Raw genomic sequence first — 24,381 nt, forward strand, 5'->3', positions numbered from 1 at the left:
GGTTCCATCCCTGGGTTGGGAAGATCCTCTGGAGAAGGCAGTAACAACCCATTCCAGTATTCTTGCCTGGAGAATCCCATGGACAGAGGAGCCTGGCGGGTTCCAGTCCATGGGGTTGCAAAGAGTCGGACATGACTGAACAACTAACACAACGCAACAACAAGTATTCTTGCCTGGAGAATTACATGGACAGAGAAGCCTGGTGGGTTATAGTCCATGGACTCGCAAAAGAGTTGGACATGACTTAGCGTCTAGACAACATATACACGACTATGTATAAAATAGCTAACTAATGAGAACCTACTATATAGCACAGGAAACTCTACTCAGTGCTCTGTGGTGAAGTAAATGGGAGGGAAATCTAAAACAGAAGGGATATATGTGTATGTATAACTGATTCAATTTACAGCAGAAACTAACACAACACTGTAAAGCAACCATGTGTGTGCTCAGTCACCCAGCTGCGTCCAACTCTTTGCAACCCCATGGACTGTAGCCCTCCATGTTCCTCTGTCCATAGGATTTCCCAGAGAAAAAATTCCTCCTCCAGGGAATCTTTCCACCCCAGGGACTGAACCCACGTCTCCTGCATTGGCAGATGGATTCTTTTTTTTTTTTTTTTCCTCTAAGGCATTTTATTTGTACGTATTACATCCCTAGAAAAAGAATCCAAGGATTTTCCCTCCTGTATGTTTTCGTCTTGCTTCTTCATGGTCCATGATGCCAGTTGAGGTTGTCAGTACAATGAAACCAAACTGACGGGATGGGAGCAGGTTATTCTGCCATTTTTCTAGATCTTTGAGTTGCACATCAAATCTGGGGCTGATCACTCCACACTTATTTAGCCTGCCTGTGAGGTTCACAACAATTTTCCCAGCCCTGTGATCATCAATGATTTCAAATTCGCCAATGAAACCATGCTTCATCATCACTGTTAGAAACCTGACGATGACCTTGAAGCACAGCCAAAACCTGACGATGACCTTGGAGCACGGCCGAATAAGCACCTGGCGTTTGCCTCTCTTTTCGGCGTTGTTGATACTCTTGAGAGCATCAGCCAGGACATTCATGCGCACCATTCTGGCGGCACGGAAAGATGGCGGAAAGAGTGGCAGGTGGATTCTTAAGCACTGAGCTACCTGGGCAGCCAGCAGCTATACACCAGTAAATATTTAAATAAGTAAATAAATTTAGATTTATGCATATAATTTAGTTATTTTTAGATGGAAGACTTTGATGCAAAGGCTTCTTTTTCAAAAAGGCATGAAAGAAAATCCGGACTGACGTCTCTTGAATTATCAAGTAATGTGGGAATAAGAAGGTCTTCAACACAGTTCACTTTACGGTTTTGAAATTGCAATTATGATACTAGTATAAGGACAGACATAGAGATCAATGGAATAAAACTGAAAGCCCAGATATCTGTAACTAACTGAGTCTCAACAAGTAGGCCAAGACAATTTAGTAGGGAAAGAATAGTCTTCAACAAATTGTTCTGGGACAACTACACATCCACATACAAAAGAATGAAGTTGAATCCCTAACTCACATCACATACAAAAATGAACTCAAAATGAATCAAAGATCTAAATGTAAGAACTAAAATCATAAAACTACTAGAAAAGATCATAGGCCTTAAATCCCATGCTTTGGATTAGGCAACAATTTCTTAAAAAAAAAAAAAAATACAAGCACAAGAAAGAAAAAAAAATAGATAAATTGCATGTCATCAAAATTTTAAAAATGTATATCGTCAAAATTAAAAACTTTTTGTGCTTTCAAGTTCCCTATCAAGCAAGTGAGGGGAGAAAATAACACCATAGAAAAAGAGAAAATATTTGCAAATCATATATCAGATAAGGATCTAATATCTAGAATATATATATTTAAAAAAGCTTACACTGCAATGAAGAAAACTAACCCAATTTAAAAATGGGCAAAGGATCTGCAGACATATTTTAGAAGAAGTCATACAAATGGGCATCAGACACAGGAAAAATGGCCCAATATCATAGTCATTAGGGAAATGCAACTCAAACCACAATGAGATATCACTTCACATCTGCTGGCAAGCAAAAATAAAACAGATGGACAATAACAAGTGGTGACCAGGATGTGGAAAAACTGGAACCCTTTGACATTGCTGGTTAGAATGCAGAGCATCACAGCTACTTTGGAAAACAGTTCCACAGGTCCTCAAAATGTTTAAACATAGAGTCATATGACCCAACAATTTCACTCCTAGGCAATTAAAATCATAGGGCCACACAAAAACTCAATCATGTTCACAGCAGCATTATTCATAAAAGCTCAAGATGGAAACAACCAAGCTCATCAGTTGATGATTGGACAAACAAAATGTGCTATGTCCAATTAATGGAATATGATTTAAGGAATCAAGTATTTATTTAAGGAATAAAGTATTGACATAAGCTGTGAGATGAATGAACTTTGAAAACTCTATCATAGGTTGGACTTCTTTTTTTATGCAAAGGCAAAAAAAAAAAAAAAAAAACCAGACTCAAAGACCACATATTGTGGTGTTGTTGTTCAGCCACCAAGTCCTGTCTGACTCTTTGTGACCCCGTGGACTATAGCACACCAGGTTCCTCTGACCTCCGCTATTCCAGGAGTTTGCTCAAATTCACATCCACTGAGTTGGTGATACTATCTAATAGCTCATCCTCTGCTGCCCTCCTTCTCCTGCCCTCAATCTTTTCCAGCATCAGGGTCTTTTCTAATGAGTAGGCTTTTCACATCAAATGGCCAAAGTATTGGAGCTTTAGCTTCAGCAACAGTCCTTCCAATGAATATTGAGGGTTGATTTCCTTTAGGATTGACTGGTTTGATCTCCTTGCAGTCCAAAGGACTCTCAGGCACCAGAATTCGAAAGCATCAGTTCCTCAGTGCTCAGCCTACTTTATGGTCCAACTCTCACATTCATACATGACTGTGTGGAAAAACCATAGTGTTGACTATACAGACCTTTGTTGGAAAAGTGATTATCTCTGCTTTTTAGTAAGTTGTCTGATTCCTAAGATGTCAGTGTTCACTCTTGCAATCTCCTGCTTGACCATATACAATCTACCTTGATTCATGGACCAAACATTCCAGGTTCCTATTCAATATTGTTCTTTATAGCATCAGACTTTACTTTCAATACCAGACACATCCACACATTCAGGCGTCGTTTCAACTTTGGCCCAGTCACTTCATTCTTGCTGGAGCTATTAGTAATTGCCCTCCACTCTTCCCTAGTAACATACTGGACACTTTCCAACCTGGGGGTGTGTGTGGGGGTGGCGCTCATCTTATGGCATCATATCTTTTTGCATTTTCATTCTGTTCATGGAGTTCTCCAGGCAAGAATACTGGAGTGGATTCCATTTCCTTCCCCAGCGGACCACGTTTCATCAGAACTCTTCACCATGATCCGTCTGTCTCGGGTGGCCCTGCACAGATTGCTTATAGCTTCACTGAGTTACACAAACACCTTCGCCACAACAAGGAGGGCTGTGATCCATGAAGGGGCCACATACTGTATGATTCCATTTATATGAAATGTTCAGAATAAGCAAATCTACAGATACAGCGAAGAAGTCAGAGACTAGAGGGTGATTGTTAATGAGAATGGGGTTTCTTTGGGAAATGATGAAAATGTTCTGGAATTAGACAGTGGTCATGGTTGCACACTCTGTAAATACCCTTAACTGTACACTTTAAAAGGGTGAATTTTATGATGCATGAATTATATTTTAATTAAAATAAGAAGCATAATTGTGTCTTTGAATTCTTTTCTAACAGGGAAATAAAGGCAGAGAATTAGCTAAGCTGCCCAAAGTTGGCAGTGGAACCTGCATTCTAATTTGCACATCTGTGTATTCTAGTCCACTATTCACAGTGACTATCAGTATCTAACCCAACTCCCATGTTGAAACTGTTACCTGGTTTCTGGTTAATTATTGACATGTGGTGATAAATCTGGCAGGAAACATTTCTTTATCTACTTATTCTATAATATGGGGTGGCTTGATATGTAAATCTATGTCTGTAGATCATCCATTGATTTAGGATCAACTTTTAAATCAGTTCACATGGACTGAAAACCTTGCATGTACCCAGTCTTATGCACACATTATTTTGGAAATGCAGAACTCAAGATCAGAAACTCAGGGAATTAGAGATATAGATTGAGAAATCAAGAGTCTAGTGGTGCTGGTTAAAGCCCTAAACCGGGATGAAATTGCTGCGGAAGAGCAGGCTCAGCAGGTAAAGAATCGGCTGCAATGCAGGAGACAAGGGAGACATTGGTTCGATCCTTGGGTTGGGAAGATCCCCTGGAGAAGGAAATTGCAACCCACTCCAGTATTCTTGCTGAAAAATCCCACGAACAGAAGAGCCTGGCAGGCTACAATCCAAAGGGCTGCCAAGAGTGGGACACGACTGAATGATTAAACACACACACAGCAAGCAGAGAAGAGAGGAACTCAGATGGAACCCAGGAGCACAGATGTTTCAAAGCAGCAAGTGGTGAGTGAATGACAGAGGCAGGAGAAAGCTACTCCACCTGATAGGAAACTTTATATCTTATTATATTACATTGTTATTATTTGTTTACATGACTGTCTTCCTTGCTATTGCTCCTTGGGTTTGTGTCTCTCTACACAACTTAGTGACTGAACACACACACACACTGCAGAAGAGTATTTAGCTAAGTCACCAAGGCCCCTTAAAGAGTCAGATTCCATGGACTTTCACCACTCCTCCTTATCAGTGTATTATATTTGATACTGTAAACAGACCATTACCTCATTTTTTTCTTAAAATGTAGGCACAAAAATGGCACTCCTCTCCTGGGGCTCCGGCAAGGGCAGCTCCTTGGACATAAGGCTGAGTTGCTGCTGTAGAGAACCCTCCTTGGAGATGGGCCACTCACCTCTCCTGAGGCCCTCCCCCTTCTACTCCGCTGTCTCCACTGCAGCATAAACCCACACAGAGTTCTTTGCGGAGCTGCTCCTAGGAAGCTCTACTCAGGGGGTCCCACCCAGAAGACGTGAGACCCAGATGTCTATTGAACAGTACAATGGTTAAGAGTCGAGTCCTGGCTTCATCCAGACGCAGTGCCTTGTACAAGCTTCATGACCTCTCTCCTCGCCCTGTCTGCTTTGCAGGATCCTCTTCCCCTGTTGACTCTGAACACAGGGATGCTTCCTCCCTAGTCTACTCCCATGCTGCCAACCCCAATCTCTAGATAAATAACCTGTGAATGTACATTTCATATATATATATAACGGTTTTCTTTTTAAACATTTTTATTTAGTTATTTGGCTGTGTCAGGTCTTAGTTGAGGCCCACGGGATCCTCGTTGCATCGCGCAGGACCTTTTTTCACTGCAGTGTTTGGACTTTTTTCAGTTGTGCTCAGGCTTTGTTTCCCCTCAGCATGTAGAACCTTAACTCCCAACCAGGGACTGAACCCATGTTCCCTGCATTGCAGAGCAGATTCTTAACCACTGTGCCACCAGGAAAATCCCTGAACTTACAATTCTTTTCCAGATCTGTTCCTGAGGCCCAATACCATGTATCCATCTCATCCTCTCAAACTCAGCATGCCAAGAAAAGGAACTCTTTCTCCCAAGACATACTTTTCCTATATTCCTATTATCATGTACCCTTTAACCCAACCCTGCAATCTAAGAATTATCCTATCTCTTCTCTCCCAAAGTCAATTGATAAGGAATTCCTATCCATTCTACCTTCATAAGATAGTTTAGATCCAACAGCATTCTCATTAGTATGCTGCATGTTACATCCTCATCACTTCTTCCCTAAATGGCTGCCATTAACTCATAATTTCCCTACCTCCCATCATATCTTCACTCCATCCAAGCCTCCAGTTCACTGGAAGAGTGGTCTTTCTAAAATACAAAATTGAGTATTGAATTTACTAGATGAAAAAGCTTGAATAACCTATAGCATGGTTGCCACACTGTGCACCAAGTCACCCTTGGGCACCACACAGTGACCTCAGATTTGCTGTAGACTACTTAATTCTTTTTGAGGAAAATGCAGCAATATCTATCAGACACTGCACAAATTACTATTATGGCATTTTGAACTAGCAACTTAATGAATGGAACTGTTAGGTATTTCTCTTGGTCTTGAGCATTGCAAAAAAATTACAGAGACACTAAGGGTGCAGTGAACTGGTACCCACCTCTCCAACCCCATCTCTCTCATCATGCCTTGACTTCTTCCCCAGCCCTACCCTGCAATCCAGCAGACAGGCTTGCATCTCCCCAGATATGTCCTTTCTGCCATCTTGAGTGCTTAGGCTCTGACATCTAAGACAGCAGAGATATGGTCCATCCAGGGTTTACTGGTGAGACTGGATACCCTCAAGAGAACACAAGATGAAGTAAATAAACCAGGGAAGTCACTCCATAACCTCTACATTGGGTGGATTCTGTATATGTCAGATGATCTTAAGCTAAAAAAAAAAAAAAAAAGGCTGACCAACTGTTCCCTGGAATTTCACATATATTTGTCAGGCCAAGGGGAGCGGGGAGACCAGCCCTCTGGCCCTCATCGACTCCCACTTTTATACAAAGGTCTGTGTTTTTCTGGGCTTCCCAGATGGCTCATTGGTAAATAATCTCCCTGCCAATGCAGGAGATACAGGAAACATGGGTTAGATTCCTGGGTTGGGAAGATCCCTGGAGCAGGAAATGGCAACCCACTCCAGTATTCTTGCCTGGGAAATCCCACAGACAGAGGAGCCTTGTGGGCTATAGTCCATGGTGTCCCAAGAGTCAGAACACGACTTAGCAACTAGATAACAACAACTGTATTTTTCTAGGGTGGGAGGCAGAGACCATAGCAAAGCAACAGTAAGACTGTCTTTGTTAGTGACTGCACCATCCCTTCCTTCTCTGAAAAGCGGCCTAGCACCTGAGTTATATAAATGACTGCTCTTTTCTCTGTGCCAACTTTATCTTATTCCATCACAGTATCTCTAATATTTTTGTATTTATCTGTTCACCTGTCTTCTCACTTGACTCTAAGCTTGTGGAGGGCCAAGACTATGCCTGGTTTAGTTCTGTATTCTCACCTATCAGAGTGGCTGATACATAGTAAGTGATGAGTGGATAGTTGATGAATGAATAAATTTCAAGGACAATGTGGGTGAGTCCCAGAAGAAGCTCAAGCAAGTTAGAAAATAAACAGTGTTCACTAGATTAAAAAGTTCAAAAGTCAATGACGATAGCAGTCAAAGGCGTTTCAAGAGTGTGATAGGGACAAACTAGTTTGCAGATGATGAGGTGCGAACTGGGAGATGTGGCAGAGTTTACTGTCTAAGTAAAAGCCACTCCCTCATTTCCTCCTGGCTAAGCAGAATTTCAGTTTTGTTTAGGCATTGAGCAGATTCTCTTTGATGTGGAAAAATGGGCCCAGTACTAAACTATATCAAAATTCTAACTGATGAGATGTAAGAGGAAATCCTTTGGCGGGGTGCTTTTGGAAAATATTTTACCTCCTTGACATGAGTCAGGCTGATGAGGAACAAGTTTCTGCCTATTTTTTCACTTCTGCACCAAGGTGAAGATGTGATACTTAAAGTGTGGCAGCCATTCTGCAAATCATGAGTTAAAGGTCAAGTGAATCGCAGAGCTGTGACATCACTGGAGAAGGAAATGGCAACCCACTCCAGTATTCTTGCCTGGAGAATCCCAGGGACCGGGGAGCCTGGCGGGCTGCCGTCTATGGAGTCACACAGAGTCGACACGACTGAAGTGACTGAGGAGCAGCAGACATCACTGAAACCCTGAGAAAATACCAGCAATTCTTTATCTACAGACTTGTTACATAAACAGAAGAACAAAAAACCCAACCTTCTGTTTGAGCTAGGTTTTCTAGTACATTCTAATTTATATAGAAAGAAAGAAAAGAGAAAGACAGAGAATACAATATAGACTCCCTCTTCTAAATAAACATATTACAAATGATAATAGATCAGCAGCTAAAGACAGCTTGTTCAGTAGCCTTTGGAAATGAGGCTAGAAATGCAAACATAATGACGTTACAGGGGCATTTAAAGCCAAAGAAGAGACAGGCTGTAATTTTGTTGGCAATAGTTATAGAAGGTTTTTGAGTAAAGCTCTAGAACTTCCAGAAGATTACTTTAGCAAAATTAGCAGGATCCATATGTGCCCAAAGAATCATACATTTCAAGTCACTTTCATTTGACATGATTGTGTTTGGCACTGCCCATTGCCAATGCAGGAGAGGCAAGAGACATGAGTTTGATCCCTGAGTCGGGAAGATCTCCGGAATAGGAAATGGCATCCCACTCCAGTTTTCTCGCCTGGGAAATTCCACAGACAGAGGAGCCTGGTGGGCTATAGTCCATGGGGTCACAATGACTGAGCGTGCGCGCGTGCGTGCACACACACACACACGCTACTGCATATGGCAGAGTTCATACAATGTGTGAACACCCCTCACTCAGTTCACACATGAGTAACCAAAACAGTAACTGTGTTACTTTATCATGCTTATTGGCTTAATACAAACATGAAGTCTCAGAGCAAATGAAGTATTATATTATTTCAGTGTCGCCATGATATGAATAGCCTCTGTGAAAGTTACTAGTCCCTGTGAAAGTTATAAGCAAATAAAACTTCTGTTAATGAAAAGTAGCAATGGTAGAAATATACACTGTATGCCTGCCCATTCAGTCATGTCTGACTCTTTGCGATCCTTTGGACTGTAGCCCACCAGGCTCCTCTGTCCATGAGATTTTTCAGGCAAAAATGGAATGGAGTTGGTTGCCATTTCCTCCTCCAGGGGATCTTCCCAACCTAGGGATCAAACCAGAGTCTCCTGTGTCTCCTGCATTACAAACACATTCTTTACCAGCCGAGCAGTCAGGGAAGCTCCACACATTATATGAACTTCTGCCATATAAAATGAGAACATGAGGCCACATATGTACTTCCAAAATACCAATTCCTAATATTCAATCTGCATAAAAAAGAAATTAGACATGCCAAAATAATGCCTTACATTCTAGGCCTGAGACTGATTTTTCAAGAGTGTTTTATAATGACGTGGAAAGTTCTCAATTTGCTTGCTTTTAAAAGCATTTTTAATGATTCAGTCATATTAGAATAAACACTCTTATGCTTATTCATAGTTTCAAACAAGTCTCTCTTACTAAATCTACTCAGAAAACAAGCTTTCAAAAGAGAGACACCAAACTAGAGAAATCTCTGATGTGAACATCATATAATAATCAAATATGGTATAGGAAAAACATTGAGGAATGGTGTTTACTTTGTCATCATGTATGTGAACACCATCTTACAATAGTTATTAAGAGAAAGAAATGTGTCATTTGTTTGTTGGACTAGGAATTAATGTTAGAGATTTTAAATAAATTGTAACAATCATATCACAAAGTAGAAAAACAAAAATGTTAACATCTTGCTGTAGTTGCCCTTGATCTTTTTAGAAAGAATTGACATCCCCTTTGGATTGCTTCCTATTCCCCTCCTTTCTTTTCTCCAAAAGGAAATCACTTTTTTTTTTTTTAAGACAATGAGTTCTTCCTGTTAATAGTACTATATTTCACATGTGTATATCCTTACCCAGTTCCTTCACCTATGAAATTATTCATATTTAAATTATCAAATACTTCATGTAGGTTATTTATGCATTCTGAATATTAATCCTTTGTCAAGTCCATGTCTTGGAAATATTGTCTCCACTTGTCTTTTAACCTTTTATGATGTCTTTTGTCATATATATACAATTTATTTTAATATAATTCAATGTATCCTTTCCTCTATGAATTGCGCATCTCAATGTTTTAAGAAATTGTTCTCTACTCCAAGGTCATAAGGATATTCTCCTATATCTCCTTCTAATATTTTTAAAGTTTTGTTTTTCTTATTTAGGTTTTTAGTCTATCTGAATTTAATTTGTGTGTAGAGTAAGTTAGGGACTTAATTTTACTCTTTTCCATAGGAATGTTTGTTTTTAAATGAGAAAAAATAAAGAATTAATCACTCTTTATAATGTGTAAACTCTTCAACATCAGATACCATGTCTGATTTATACTCTTCTCCCCAGTACATTGCTTCAATGGTCTTTGAAAATTACTAATAGTATGTATCTATATATTCTAGATAAATGAGACTTTTCTCTAGGCACACCCCCCCCTTGCTTGGAGCATATATAAAGTTGTCCATCTAAAATAAACTTAATTGTGCCTTAATATATCCCCTTTCAGCAGGAAATAACATCTTAATAGGATTAACTTGGTATAAATACTGAATCATTCCAATTGAAATGAAGGGTACTAGAAAATAAATTAAAGGGCACTAATAACTTTCTAAGTTTGCCCAGTTTTGGAAAGCTTGTCTGGGGGGAGGAAAAATGTACCTACCCTTTCACTGAGACTCATTTTGCTTATTATCAAGGGAAAAGCATAAAAAAGAAGTAGGAGTCTGAATTAAACCTATTTTTAAAAGACATAAAGGCAGCTGTTTATGCAAAATTCATTTGATAAACAAACCAGGAGGATACCAATTCACAGATTTAGGATCTTAATAAGGCCTAGTTGCACTGGTTTAGTTCTTGCCAAGACTACTTCCTTTCTCTTTTCTTTCATAAAGAAATAGTCTGAAAGTAAGATATGAACACAACCTAACTTTAATCAAAGCAATTCATGAAAACCAAGGAAGGTAAATTTTTAAAGACCCATTCTAAGATTCTTTCAAAGAATACTACTACCCTGAGACAGTTTTAAAGAGAGTCTTCTTATGAAATTTTGAAATCTTTTCAAATAATTCCAGGAGCACTAGAATCATGTAAGGAAAGAGCATTTGTATATTTTTCTCAGTAGCATATGGTTCTGACAGACCACAGAGGAGATGAAACTAGTCAGAAGATATGAAAATGAAGTGAAATGTAGTTGGTAATAATTATACTGGGAAGCACAATCTTTTTATTTTCAAATATTGTATAGAGACTAACCTTTTTCTTTACCATGATTAAAAGACACATTCAGGTCAGAAAAATGATGTCACTGCTTTCAGAGTTTTGTATTGACTGAAGCCCTTCACTTAAAATAGCTTCTATCAGCTGGTTCTTTAATAGAACCAAGGCACATTCTGCCCAACCACTACCACCACCCCCAGCAAAAACAAACCCGAGACTCTACCACTACGATTGAGCACAATCCGGAAATATCGCCTTCTGCTTTATCTTTAACGTAGCGACATATTTCTCATTGTTTCACTGAACACCGCTTAGAGACCCTGAACTTCAAAATCATAAAGAGTCTAGAGAAACCATCCGAGAACCACATTTTGGGGCGTTATGTACTCAAAAGCCTCTCTCTCTTTTTTAAACAGAGTTCATCCTCATTCTTCAAAAGGATCAAAGTCAACAATGCATGCAAGAGGAAAAGTAATTTTCAAAAAAGTTCGGCCTGGAAAACACAAGTATCTCAGTCCTTGGGGTTCCCTCGGCTCCAAAGAAAACAAGAAGAAAAAAAAAATTACTAGCATTGCCGTCTTTTCTACACGCTTCTCTTAATAAAATGGTCCTTGGAAGTCCCTTGGGAAAATGAGATCCATCTATCCAAGTATGCTATGCCCAGGAAGACGGCAAAAACGATATTCTAAAGCTCAAAAAATTCAAAAAGGTATTAACTTCTGCGCAAGCCCTGAGTCTCCTCCAGGTCTGTGACGCCCGGCTGGTGGGACTGCGCCGCGCGAGTCCAGGCGCAGAGCCGCTGGGGACGAGGGCGCAGGGCGAGCGCACGACTAATTAAAGGAGCTATCTGAGTTATAAAAATAAAAAAAAACAAAAAACCCCCTGTCTCCACCAAACCAATCCGTTACCTAGCCTCACCATCCCCACCACTCCCGCTCCCCGACACGCAGAAAACACCAAGGGAGACGGGCGGGGGAGCGCGAGCCCAGAAAGGGAACTGAGAAGAGAAGCGTCTGTGACACAAAATGGAGAAGGAGGAACCGAGAGGGGAAAGAAAAGAAGGAAAAGCGGGGGAAGGAGATGGTTAAGCAGAACAGCAAGGGGTGACGGGGTAGCGATTACGGGGAGAAGAGCCGAGGGGCGGTGGGGCGTTAAAGGACAACAAACAGTTGACCAAGTAAGAGACGGAGGAGAAAAGAAAGACGTCCTAGAGGCCGAGGCTCCATTTTCAGCAGCGCCATTTCGCTTTTCCTTTCGCCGCGTTTTGTTTGGTTTTGTTTGCAGCGGGTGGACCGGCGCCAGCGCGTTTCTGCAGCTTCAGCAGCTTTGCTCCGGCAGACGGGGAGGCACGCAGGGCCCGCGCGGCCCCCTCCCCGCTCCGGACGTCCAGCGCACCCCCCGCTCCTGCTGGTGGCGGGGCGGCCTCCCTCCTCGGCCCCCGGCCCGAGGGGGCCCGACCCGAACCCCCGGGGCCCGCCGATCTCTCCAGTTCCCCCCGCGGGGTTGGCGGCGGGCGCGTGCCGCAAAGGGATGGGGTAATCGAGAAGCGTCGAGGAAAGAAACTGAAAAAAGACTTGACTGCACCCGAGGCGGGGAGGGAGGGGCGCGCAGTGACCCGGGAGCCGGGAGGACTGCCGGAACCTAGACCTTTCCCAGAATAGCTGGGGGTCCCGCCCGCATTCGGCCTCGGGGCGAGAGACCCACGGAGCACCTCCAACCTGCACCCTGCGACGGGGGTGGCGCGGCCTCGTTCGCGCGCTCCCGCCGGGGCCACGTCTCCGGCCCACCCGGAGCCCCGCTGCCCGAGGCGGCGCCGGGCCCAGGCCTCCAGGCCTGTCCCCGCAGCCGGAAGAACGGCTAAGACCGGGCTCGGCCCGGAACCTCAGGCGGGCCCGGGAGAAACGATGGCTCAGAGCCAGCCTCTGGGCGCCCGTCCGGGAGGCGGCCGGGACGCCGGTCTGCGCGGTGGGAGTCCCAGGGATTTTCGGCGCGGGGATGTCCCGAAGCTCCTGCGGGGTTAAATTCTGGGGCAATGGGAGGCTCTTTAGGAAACAGAAAGTGAGGTTTTCTCACCCCCGACCTTCAACTGCTGGTTTCCGTCGACTGACAGTGTCCATTGTAAGAGTGTCCAACGCGCCCCGGGTAGATTCCCTTCGTCCCCTCTCCTTGTTTCTTCACTTGCACTTGACAGTGTCCTTCGCTCAAAGCGACGTCCTTGCCGGCGCTAGAGAAGCCCCCTCAGCGCTAGCTCCACTGACGATCCTCTGGGGACAAAGTCGGGGGGGGCGGCGGGAGACGCCGGGCCGCGAGGCCGCGCGTCGGGAGCTGCGGCCGGTCTCGCCCAGCTCCCAGCACTAACCCGTGAGGGGCGGCCGAGGAGACACCGCGGCCACAAGCGCCGTCGGGTTCCGCGCTGCGCAGCGCTGCGGGCCAGGACCGCCACCTCCGGCTTCCGGGGCCCTCCTTCCTTCCCGGCGCAGGAGTGTGGTGGTTTGGGTCTGGAAGCGACGGCTTCCACAGGCCGGTGGAGCGGAGCCCGTGAAAGTGTGGGCTCGGGATCACTGCAGTGGTAACCGAACCCCACAGTGTCCAGGGCGTCTTGGTCAGCGCTTCCCTGGTTTTGCACCTGGGAAACAAACGTCTTCACTCCTGTGCGCCCCGGTTCATTTCGTCCTCTTTCCGTGGTCAACTCTAACCACAGAGCACTGTCCGTGCCACCAGCCCCTGGAATGCTCGCATAACTCAGACCCTGCAGTTTATCAGACGCGCCACCCAAACTCGGCGCCTTCGAAGATCCTCGGATGCGAGCCGCCGGGCCCTGGAATACGCCCGCTCCGTCCGCCACGCACGCGCAGGCTCACCTGCCGCTTTGCCTAGGACCTTAGAACTCCGCGAATTTCTCGCTACTTCTACATTAGCCGGCCTTTAAATTTTGAAGTAACATTTAGGCTATTTCCAATTGTTGATCCTTTATATAAATAGTTTTTCAGATTACAGATTTCCACAAGGAAAACATCTCTTTCCCAAACGAGGGGTGGGGTGAGGTTGGGAAACCAACCCAGTTTCTTGTATTCTTCTAGTAGAAAAGTTGCATTAAAATGCAGGCTTAGAATTACTTCAGGATTAAATTCTTTTCCAAAAGAGAAAGCTCATGGCTAACTTCTAACTTTACTCTTGACATCTTTAGGTAAGGTGATCTTCTTCTTGTGTTTTTTGTAACTTTCAAAGACAAGCAGATCAATGCTAAAGTTCAAACTCAGAGAGCTATCTGTGATGGTTTTAGAAGATTCTACAAAATTAAGACGTAAAAAGTATAGAAAAGCTATAAGGCCTAGTTCACAAATAACATTGCAGCTTCAGTTTCTGAAACAGAAAGGACTGTAGGAGATTTTAAACATTTTAAAAATTAAAGTATTCCAGTCTGGAACACTTATTTATCATCTGACAGTATATGAAATTTACATTGAGCATTGTCCATAAGTCTCATGTTTATATTGTTTCTTGGATTTACTCAAGTTTTTGTTGCTTCCCTCTTTTGTGGGAAAGTTTATCATTTTAACTCACCATGTTTCTGTTAATTTAATCATGATTTTTCTTTTTAAGTGCAAACTCTAAAGCCATTTAGAAAGGATATTTTATGGCAGCCAAATACAAGAGCAAGGAAAACTTAAATAACTCTCTCATGCTCAAGGATCATTTCCTTCAGAAATAAAAGTTGAAAGTTGTAGCTTGATAGCTACTCTGTCCACTCTTAAATCTAGCCACTGAATGCAACTGATTAGGTATTAAGGCCTACTTTCTGTTTGTTTGTTTTTTTAACATTCCAAAGCATTTATTAAACTAAAGAGAAACCTGGGTTTCTTTTCATAAGTTCATGTACTGATTAATTTTCATTGCGTTGAGGTACTCTATGAATTTCATGTGTTAAATGGTGCAAAGTAGTGTGCAATTAAAAAAAAAAAGCATCTCTATTGGATAGATTTACCCTGTAAAAAAAGCATACAGTCACTGTCTTAGAATTAAAAGAAGAGGCAAATTTTAAGTAGAACCCTTATGTTTGATTCAAAATCTATTTAGAAAAATAGTATATATAAATTACCTTCAGAACAAATTTTTGGCAAGATAGTTCTTAGGAATGAAAAAAACTAAATCCAAAATGTCCAATATATGATAGTCAACTTATACAAAATTTTTGCAAAACTTAACATTACCTATTGGTCTTTTTCTCTTTCAAAATCTCAATATTGGTAATTTATTAAATGCTTTTAAGGCTTTTCTTTATGTTTAGAATCACCTGCTTTGTTATAGCATAAGTTATAATTCCTTCAACCCACTGAAATATGTTATACTAAGTATTTTAAATGTTGCTTATTTGTTTCATGAATACCTTAAATTTCAAATATGTACAATTTTTACATTTTGAAGGACATTTTTACTACTAGATATTGCACATGGAATACATTCAAGTATTTGATTCTAATAAGAAACAAATGTAAATGCCTAAAATAAAGTATGTACAATCACAGGAAATAGCAAAGAAAATAACTTCATTTTTCTATAATTCTACTGTCATTTTAAGAACATTCAGTTAAAAACATGAAGTAAGTTATTTGCTAAGACCTTATTTTTTTACTAAAATATGTAAAAGTTTGCTAAGATTTTATTTTTGTACTAAAATATTAAAGAGTAATACAGTTTATATTCTTTAGCAATCACTTCCCAATCCATTGCTTTGTTAATTACTCTTTTGATTATGTGTACTGGATACCAAGCATGATCAAACACTTAGATAATGAAATGTCTTAAAATTTCCCCTGTTACTGTTTAATGTTGTTTCTTAATTGTTTTATGTGAAATGTAGTTAAAAGCTTTTAACAACTTTTAAACATAAAATTAAGATGAACACTTGCACTCATTTATCAAATATATAGAATTTATTGAAGTTCAAGGTCATCTGAACAATGAATATGTTGAACAGAAATATTGAAATACAGCAAGTTCAAAAGTTATAACTCTTTACATTAAGTGGAAATTTAGGAATAGTGTTCCTTTTATTTTACTATGTCTTGCTTTAAGAGGGCTGTATATGATACCAAAATATTCTAAGAAAAGTGCATGTAGTGCTGATGGTGGTTGCAGGGATGGTGATGGGAGTTATTGAGGTAATCTTACTGCTTTTTAAAAATCTACATTTGTTTGAAAACATTTTTGTTTGTTTTCAGCTAAATATCTGGCAATGTGTTCAATGCCTCAATTTCTCAAATAATTGTAAAGATCTAAAAATAACAGAGTAAAAGAATGTTGATCAGCTAACATATTATAGTTTTCATGTCACAAATAAAAATTGCATGTAAGCCACTGATCTTAAATGGTATTAATGAAAATTCTACAAATAATACAGAAAAGTGGCATAATTGTATTACTGAATTAAAATTATTACTACAATAAATGGAATGTTTTATAAAAGTAAGTAATATTTTCAGTGGTTTTAACACATTTTCTTATATTTTCATTTTCATATATTGTTTTAAATTCTTCACTTTATTATATAGTACAAGTGTTCTGAACAGACTTGTTTTTAAACATATAGAATACTCAGCTGATTTCATACTTTGAGAATAATCAGAAACTACTAGAATTCTTGGTTACTAACAATGGTCTAAACGCAATGATAACAGAATTTCATAAATCAATTATATGCTCCATTTGAAGATTATAGAGCATAATTAACTTACTTGACACTAACACAAACAATGTTTTGTTTCTTCACAGAACAGGCTATGAGCTATTTTCAATTATTGCAGTTAAATGCTGTCCTCTAAAATTAACGAATGAACATTTGCATACTGTACATTGTACTGTAGGCAATTTAGACTGGGGCTACCAAATTGTTTTTCTAATGATATTTTGCCTACTTACATAATTTATTTTCTGCTGAGGAATTAGCAATTACCTAATTCTTTTTTAAACTAACTAACTTAGTGGGGGGAAAAACAGCTGAAGTAAGGTATCTTTATGAACACTGTGAAATAAAATCAATCATTTGAAATCGCATCTAGAGATTGTCATTTTAATTATTTAGAATATTTACTATAAGATTTATGTTGTAACTTTTACCATGCTCTTCCTTACAAAGATGCAGGAAAAATAGAAACCAATACATAGATGATTAAAATAAACTAGTTTCTGGTTCTATAAAACAAAAGAGTTTTATGAGTAGAGGGGATGGTGCAGAATTCTTGCCTGCCTTTGTCACAGGTGGAGTAGGCAAATTGCCACTTGGTACAATTTCAAGAGCAATTGCAAGGAGTGTATCCTTCTAAAATACTTCTGTTACCCATTTATTGACCCTTTCAGATTTTTAACTTAGATGTTACAATGTAGGTAAAATCCAACAAAATAGTAACAAAATGCTGGTGCATGGAAGAAAAAGTCTCATGACACTGAGTAATTAATATGAATAGAGAGAGAACTTGAGGAGGTGGAAGGGGCAGAAAGAGGGCTAAAGGTAGAAAATTGTTGAGGAACAGAGATAAACATTTTGTCCACAATTTTGCCTGGTCAAAAGTAACTGACGTGACTAAGTCCCATTTAAAATAGCATTTAATAATCTATAATCTGCTTTGTTTTATACCATTCCTTAGATCTGGGCAATTAAGTTATCAGTGTAGGGTACATGGGGAAAAATGAATGAATTAGAGACTTCAGGTGCAAACTTAACTTGAATGTAAAATGCTCATATCATTAAAGTCACATGTATAAAATAGAAAATGAAATATTGGTTGGGTTATGTATTTGACAACCAGATAATTTATCTGTCCACGTAAGTCAAATTAACTAGATGATTGCTAAATTTTAGCTTTACTGTGATCTGTATTCATATATATCATGACAAAAGACAGTCTCTTAAATAATTTTTGTAGATCTTAGGGTTTTTTTAATTGGCTATGTTAATGATGAATTTCATTATGTGAAGAAATTAGAACATATGTCAATTCAAAATCAATTGTTAGGAAAGCCAAACAATCATGTAATGATTTAGTTATTTAAAATATAAACTGTACTTAGACTTTTTTTTCTCACAATCTGGTTCCAATCAGTCAAGATTCTATCCTAAAAGCAGTATTTAGCAGTTTTCAGGCAATTTCCAAACAAATGAAGATGAATGAATCATCAATAATTAAGTTTGGCACCCCAATTTAAAGTAAAAAATGAATCGTTGGTCAAAATGCTAATGATATAAAAGTGAAATTCATTGTATCCCTTGTTCTTAAATATTGAACAAATATCAACTAATTACTGAATTACCCAACACCAAAAAATATTAAAATATAATTTCTAGCTGATTTGTCATCCCTATAATTGATTAGCCTGCTTTGCCATTCACTAACTTATCCATGATCAAAGATGGTTTCAACAAACTAACTCTTCTTAAGTTTAAACAACTGGAGACCATTTCTCAATGTTGCAGCCTTTCTTATATTAATTCAAGAGACTTGGAGACTTGTTGCTGATTTTGGAAGCTGATCTGTGCTGATGCGTGAAAGAATTGTTTAGCTTGTACCCTGGCCTCTGATGAAGGAAGATACCCTTTCAGACACAGCAGGCATTGCAGACTCCCTCCCGCCTTTGCCTAGCTGGTTATCTGCTTCCGGCGTCTAATTTGAATTGCCTTTGTCTCCTCCCCATGACTGACTTGATTTTGTTTTCCTATTTTGTGATTGCTAGCTGAATTTTTTTCATTCCCATATTCCTAACTTGGATTTGACAAGTAAACTGTGTTTTGAACTTTCTTAGTGTTTATTTTTGAAATGATCTTGATTGGTTTCTCTGATCCTGGAGAATGGGTAACACAAACACAGTGGCTCGGCAAGCAGTCAATGCTGTTCTTCCTGGTATCCTGACCACCTCACCACCTGCCCTTTGGTAAGAAGATGGACCTGTCATCTGCGGACGGGAGTTTCCTTCTCAGCTGGTCTGGTGTCAGGTGGTCCAGGAATGAGTCCCTGTGTGCTTCCAGAGTTGTTCTAGGGTTTCTTTCCATTTATTCTATGAACTAATTTGATGAGTAATATTTCCTTTTCATTGGCTGCCAAAGATGACCTTCCACCGCATTTGTTTGAAAACCTGGTCAATTGGAGAAGGAAATGGCAACCCACTCCAGTATTCTTGCCTGGAAAAGTCCATGGACAGAGGAGCCTGGCGGGCTGCAGGCCATGGGTTACATGACTGAGCATGTGTGCAGGAGGGTGGAGGGAGACGGGTTGGTAGCAATAAACTGGTAGAACTAAAAAAAGAAAACCTGGTCAATTAGTCCAACTTCAGTTAAAAGGATGGGCTGCCCCAGTGGCTCAGTGGTAAAGAATCTGCCTGCAATGCAGGAGACACAGTTTTGATCCCTGGGTCGGGAAGATCCCCTGGAGGAGGGCATGGCAACCCACTCCAGTATTCTTGCCTGGAGAATCCAATGGACAGAGGAGCCTGGCGGGCTATAGTCAGACACAGACTGAATCGACTGAGCACACACACAGTTAAAAGGAATAGAGGAGAGACTTTCCTGATGATCCACTGGTTAAGACTTGGCCTTCCAATGCAGGAGGTTCAAGTTTGATCCATGGTCTGGGAGCTAACATCCCACATGCCTCATGGCCAAAAAACCGAAACATAAAGCAGAAGCAATATTTTAACAAATTCAGTAAAGACTTAAAAAAAAAAAAGGAATAGAGGAACTATCTCTAGTACCCACGATAGCTCAGTTCTGGGCCAGCCCCAGCAACCAGTTATACTTGTCCTCCTAAAACTGGACCTCCAGATAAGGAAGGTGGAGAAAATGAAGGCCTTGAGCAAGGCCTCACGTTCCTAGACTCGTCTTGGCTTTCATGCTGAAAAATCTGTGGACAACCCCATGGCTCTGTCTTTCCTGGTATTGGATCCCTTCATCCTGGGCCACTGCCTTTGTTCAGCTGTGGCAATTTTGGCTAATTCCCAGCACATCTGTGAAGCATCGACATCAGCAATGTCGCTAGGCAGATAGTGTTCTTGTAGAGAACGAAAGAAATGGTGCTTTAATTTATCGTAATGTTTTCTGCAACATAGCTCTTTAGGTTTTTACTGACACCCAACTACCTCTCTCTAGGATTCTGACATAAGCAAATGGATGATAGTGTCTAACTCTACAATGGAGTCTTTTACTTCCTTGAAGAATGGCTGTGGTCATCTTATTCCCAGATGTACTTAGCTAGAATTAATTCAAGTATAGAGATTGTGGAATATCTGTGGCTTTTTTAAAAAAGCTAATTTCTTTTTAAAAATCTTTCTTTTAATTAATTAATAATTTTGGGGGGTGCTTGGTCTTTGTTGCGGTGCACAGGCTTCTCATTGCAGTGGCTTCTCTTATTGCAGAGCATGGGCTCTAGAGCGCACAGGCTTCAGCAGTTACAGCACATGGGTTTAACTGCCCCACAGTATATGGAATCTGCCCAGACCAGGGGTCGAACATGTATCTCCTGCATTGCCAGGTGGATTCTAAATGACTGGACCACCGGGGAAATCCAAAAAAATCTACTTTTAAAAACATATTATTCCTCATAATAAGTTTATGAGGAGAATATTAGTACACTTATCTTACATAAATGCAAACATTTGTTCTTAGCTCATGTAAAAACTGACATTTAGTTAGACATTATACAAGGGTAGGAAGTGCTTTACGCACTTAAAGACTCTGAGAAGAGGGTACAATTATTATGACATTTTACTTAGGAAACAAGGCTTCAGTTCAGTTCAGTTCAGTCGCTCAGTCGTGTCCGACTCTTTGCGGCCCCATGAACCGCAGCACGCCAGGCCTCCCTATCCATCACCAACTCCTGGAGTAAATGATGCCATCTAACCATCTCATCCTCTGTCGTCCCCTTCTCTTCCTGCCTTCAATCTTTCCCAGCATCAGGGTCTTTTCAAATGAGTCAGCTCTCTGCATCAGGTGGCCAAAGTATTGGAGTTTTAGCTTCAGCATCAGTCCTTCCAATGAACACCCAGGACTGATCTCCTTTAGGATGGACTGGTTGGATCTCCTTATAGTCCAAGGAACTCTCAAGAGTCTTCTCCAATACCACAGTTCAAAAGCATCAATTCTGTGGCGCTCAGCTTTCATTATAGTCCAACTCTCACATCCATACATGACCACTGGAAAAACCATAGCCTTGACTAGACAGATATTTGTTGACAAAGTAATGTCTCTGCTTTTTAATATGCTATCTAGCTTGGTCATAACTTACCTTCCAAGGAGTAAGCGACTTTTAATTTTATGGCTGCAATCACCATCTGCAGTGATTTTGGAGTCCAGAAAAATAAAGCCAACCACTGTTTCTACTGTTTCCCCATCTATTTGCCATGAAGTGATGGGACCGGATGCCATGATCTTAGTTTTCTGAATGTTGAGCTTTAAGGGAAACAAGGCTTAGAATAGTTAATAAAGTGACAGAGATGCTCACCAATGTTATTAATGGTCTTCTATGCTGTCAAATGCAGTGGACCTTTTTCCATCATCTTTTTCAGCCTCAGCACCAGCCAACCCTCTGAGGCAGACGTGATTGCCAGCTCTTTCACCTCCTTATTAGTCCCCTTGGCTGGTTCTTCCTTCTTTACCTTAATTCTCAGTGATGAGGTTCCTTAAGACACTGTCCTGTCCATCTGCTTTACTGTCTCTACTCTTTTCCTTAGGGCTCCCTGGTGGGTCAATGGTAAAGAATCTGCCTGCAAGGCAGGAGACATGGGTTAGATCCCTGGGTCGAGAAGATTCCCTGGAGAAGGGAATGGCTACCCACTCCAGTATTCTTGCCTGGAGAATTCTATGGACAGAGGAGCCTGGTGGGCTAAGATCCACGGGGTCACAAAGAGTCGGACATGACTGAGAGACTAATGCTGTTTTCCTAGATGATCTCACACATCCTTATAACTCTGTTGTCATCTCTATGTCTACAATGACAGCATTTACACCTCTCTAGAGATCCCTTCTCTAAACACTAATTTATCTACCAGACAACCTACCTGATATCACCATTTGAATGCTTCACGGGCATCTAAAGTCACATAATATATCTAAAGCTAAATCCTTGACCTTTTACCTATAAATCTGCTTCTCCCCATTCTCAGTGAACGGCATCACCCTTTACCTAATTGCTCAAGTCAGGAACCTGGAAGTCATTCTTTTTTTAAAAATTCCTATATCTACATCATCATCAAGTTCTATCAGTTTCACTCCAAAATGTCTCCTATCTTCCTCTTCTCTATCTTGACGGTCACCATATCAGCTCAAGCCACCATGTACTTTTCTCTGTGCTACTGTAATAACTTTCTAAGGGGTCTCCCTTCCGCATTGCTCCTGAAATATGTTCTCCACTCAGATACTGTAATCCTTTATATGTGTGTGTGTATGTGTATGGTCAAATTTTTAAAGAAAAATGCATAAATCATAAATATTCAGCTCAACAAATTTTCACACCCTGAACAGAGCTGTATAACCAATACTCAGCTCAGGAAGTAGAATGTTATTAGTATCCCCCAAACCCTCCGTATAAGTCCTCCTAGTCATTACCTCCCAGAAGTACCCACTCTCCTGACTTCTATTGCCATAGATGAGTTTTGCCCATTTCTGAACATTAGATAACCAGTATCAACATGTTTGAAACATAAAACATATTATGACAGTACAGCCTAAACTCCTCAAAGGCTTCCTTTATACTCAGACCAAAATTCAAACCTATTACTGTGGCCTGCAAGTCCCAACACAATCCGTCCTCTATATATTTCCCCAAGATCAAATCTTGCCGTTTCCCACTTGCTCAATATGCTCCAGCTCACTGGCTCTTGTTTTAATTCCTTATATATCTCAGTCCCTTGCCTTGACCCAGGGCCTTTGTGTGTGCTGCTTCCTCTGCTAGTTTGCTGATTCTAGCACCGTTGGGGTTTTTTCTTTTTTTCTCGCCCTTAAGTTCTCATTTCTCCAGAGAGAAACTTCCCACGGTCACTACAGGATGAGGTTCCTGAAGGCTGGCGTGTGTCAGGAATGGTTCAGTATCTCTTGCTTAACAAACAAAAGAGGTATAAGAAAACTTTATCTTTGCTTTCGCGACTGTGTATGAGTACAGTGTATGGGGGTATTTGAATTGGTTAAATTTGGTTTAAAAGGGAGCGAGAGGAATAAATTTAAAAAAAAAAAAAACAGTGTCAAACAAGAGATGGTGGAATTTGAAAGACCCGCATTGCTATCTTCCAGGAAGCTAGATAAAGCAGCTCCCTTATCACCTGCTTTAGATTAATTGTTGGGGAGAGGAAGGACTACAGCCTTTTCCTTTAAAATGCAAATATGAAGTCCGTTAGTCTGTGACTAACTGGGTACCTGGCAGGCAGAGAAGTGTGTGGGAGAGAAGCAAGGACTCCTGAGTATTTGCCATTTTCCCCAGGACCCAGGTGGCAGATTCCTGGCAGAAACGGTGTCCTGTATCAGCAGAAACAGTCATCATTCTATATCAAGTATGTATATCTCAATTTGAATTTCTTGCAATTCCACTTTACCATATTCCCTCAAGCTTCCTCCAACTGTCTGCAAATTTGTTTTTGTTTACTTACTAAGTCAAGTCCGACTCTTGGCTCCTCTCTCAATGCAAATACTTTCACACTATAAAAGGCTGCCTTTGGGCTGGTGAAACCAACATTTGGGGAGAAAGGGAAGAGGAGAGAAGAAGGGGGATGGGGAGTGGGCCCAAGGAGGGGAAAATTATACAAAATTGTCCTACTGGGGTGGGGGTGGAGGGCCACAATCCCACGCTATTTTGCAGAATGTTAGGTAGGCTCCTGTCTGCCCCCTCCCCTCACACATAACACCCTGCCCAGGCCTGTGGAGTAAGGCTGCACAGATGTTTTCTCTGGACATCCCGTTTCACAGAACGCTCCAGTTTGAATGAAATGCCTCCTGTAAGGTTTGGGTTCACCTTGGATAAAATATTGCCCAGGGACATTTATATGGAAGCATTCTATGCTCCTACAATGCTTGCAGTTAGGGAGCATGAGCCTGGAGAGACTGCAAAGGTGTAATTATTTGTTTACAACAATAATTCTGGCATTATAATTAATTATTATTAATAATTATTATTTACACTCTTAAATGACATTAGGCTTTTGTTACTGTTTGGGGTTTAGTCGAGCTGTTTCAGAAGGCAGAGCCTGACTCAAGTTATTTCAGCTCACTGAGGGATGGGGAGGGGGCCTGTGGGTGGAGGCTGTGCAGAAGACACGGGCTCTGGGGTCACCTAGAGGGCTTTGCTCACTTCCTGAGCGTCTCTGTGTCCCTACTGAGGCTGCAACCTGGTTTCCTCCTGCAGCT

General features: G+C 40.9%; 1 protein-coding gene across 1 annotated transcript; it reads right to left on the reverse strand.

The window, feature by feature from the left end:
* Positions 1-606: 606 nt before the first annotated feature.
* On the reverse strand, positions 607-1,130 carry LOC122681881 (40S ribosomal protein S15a-like). Its single transcript, XM_043884436.1, has 2 exons — positions 984-1,130; positions 607-953 (listed from the first exon to the last, which is right to left on the reverse strand). Exons 1-2 carry the CDS (start codon positions 1,077-1,079, stop codon positions 657-659), a joined length of 393 nt encoding a protein of 130 aa, XP_043740371.1. The 5' UTR covers positions 1,080-1,130; the 3' UTR covers positions 607-656.
* Between the last annotated feature and the right edge of the window lie 23,251 nt (positions 1,131-24,381).

Source organism: Cervus elaphus, chromosome 23, assembly GCF_910594005.1.
Source record: "Cervus elaphus chromosome 23, mCerEla1.1, whole genome shotgun sequence".
NCBI classification, from domain to species: Eukaryota; Metazoa; Chordata; class Mammalia; order Artiodactyla; family Cervidae; genus Cervus; species Cervus elaphus.

Coding starts and splice junctions, on each gene's coding strand:
- LOC122681881 (XM_043884436.1), bottom strand. CDS start 1,079: ATGGTGCGCATGAATGTCCTGGCTGATGCTCTCAAGAGTATCAACAAC. Junction 954..983: donor TTATTCGGCCGTGCTCCAAG/GTCATCGTCAGG, acceptor CTGTGCTTCAAG/GTCATCGTCAGGTTTCTAAC.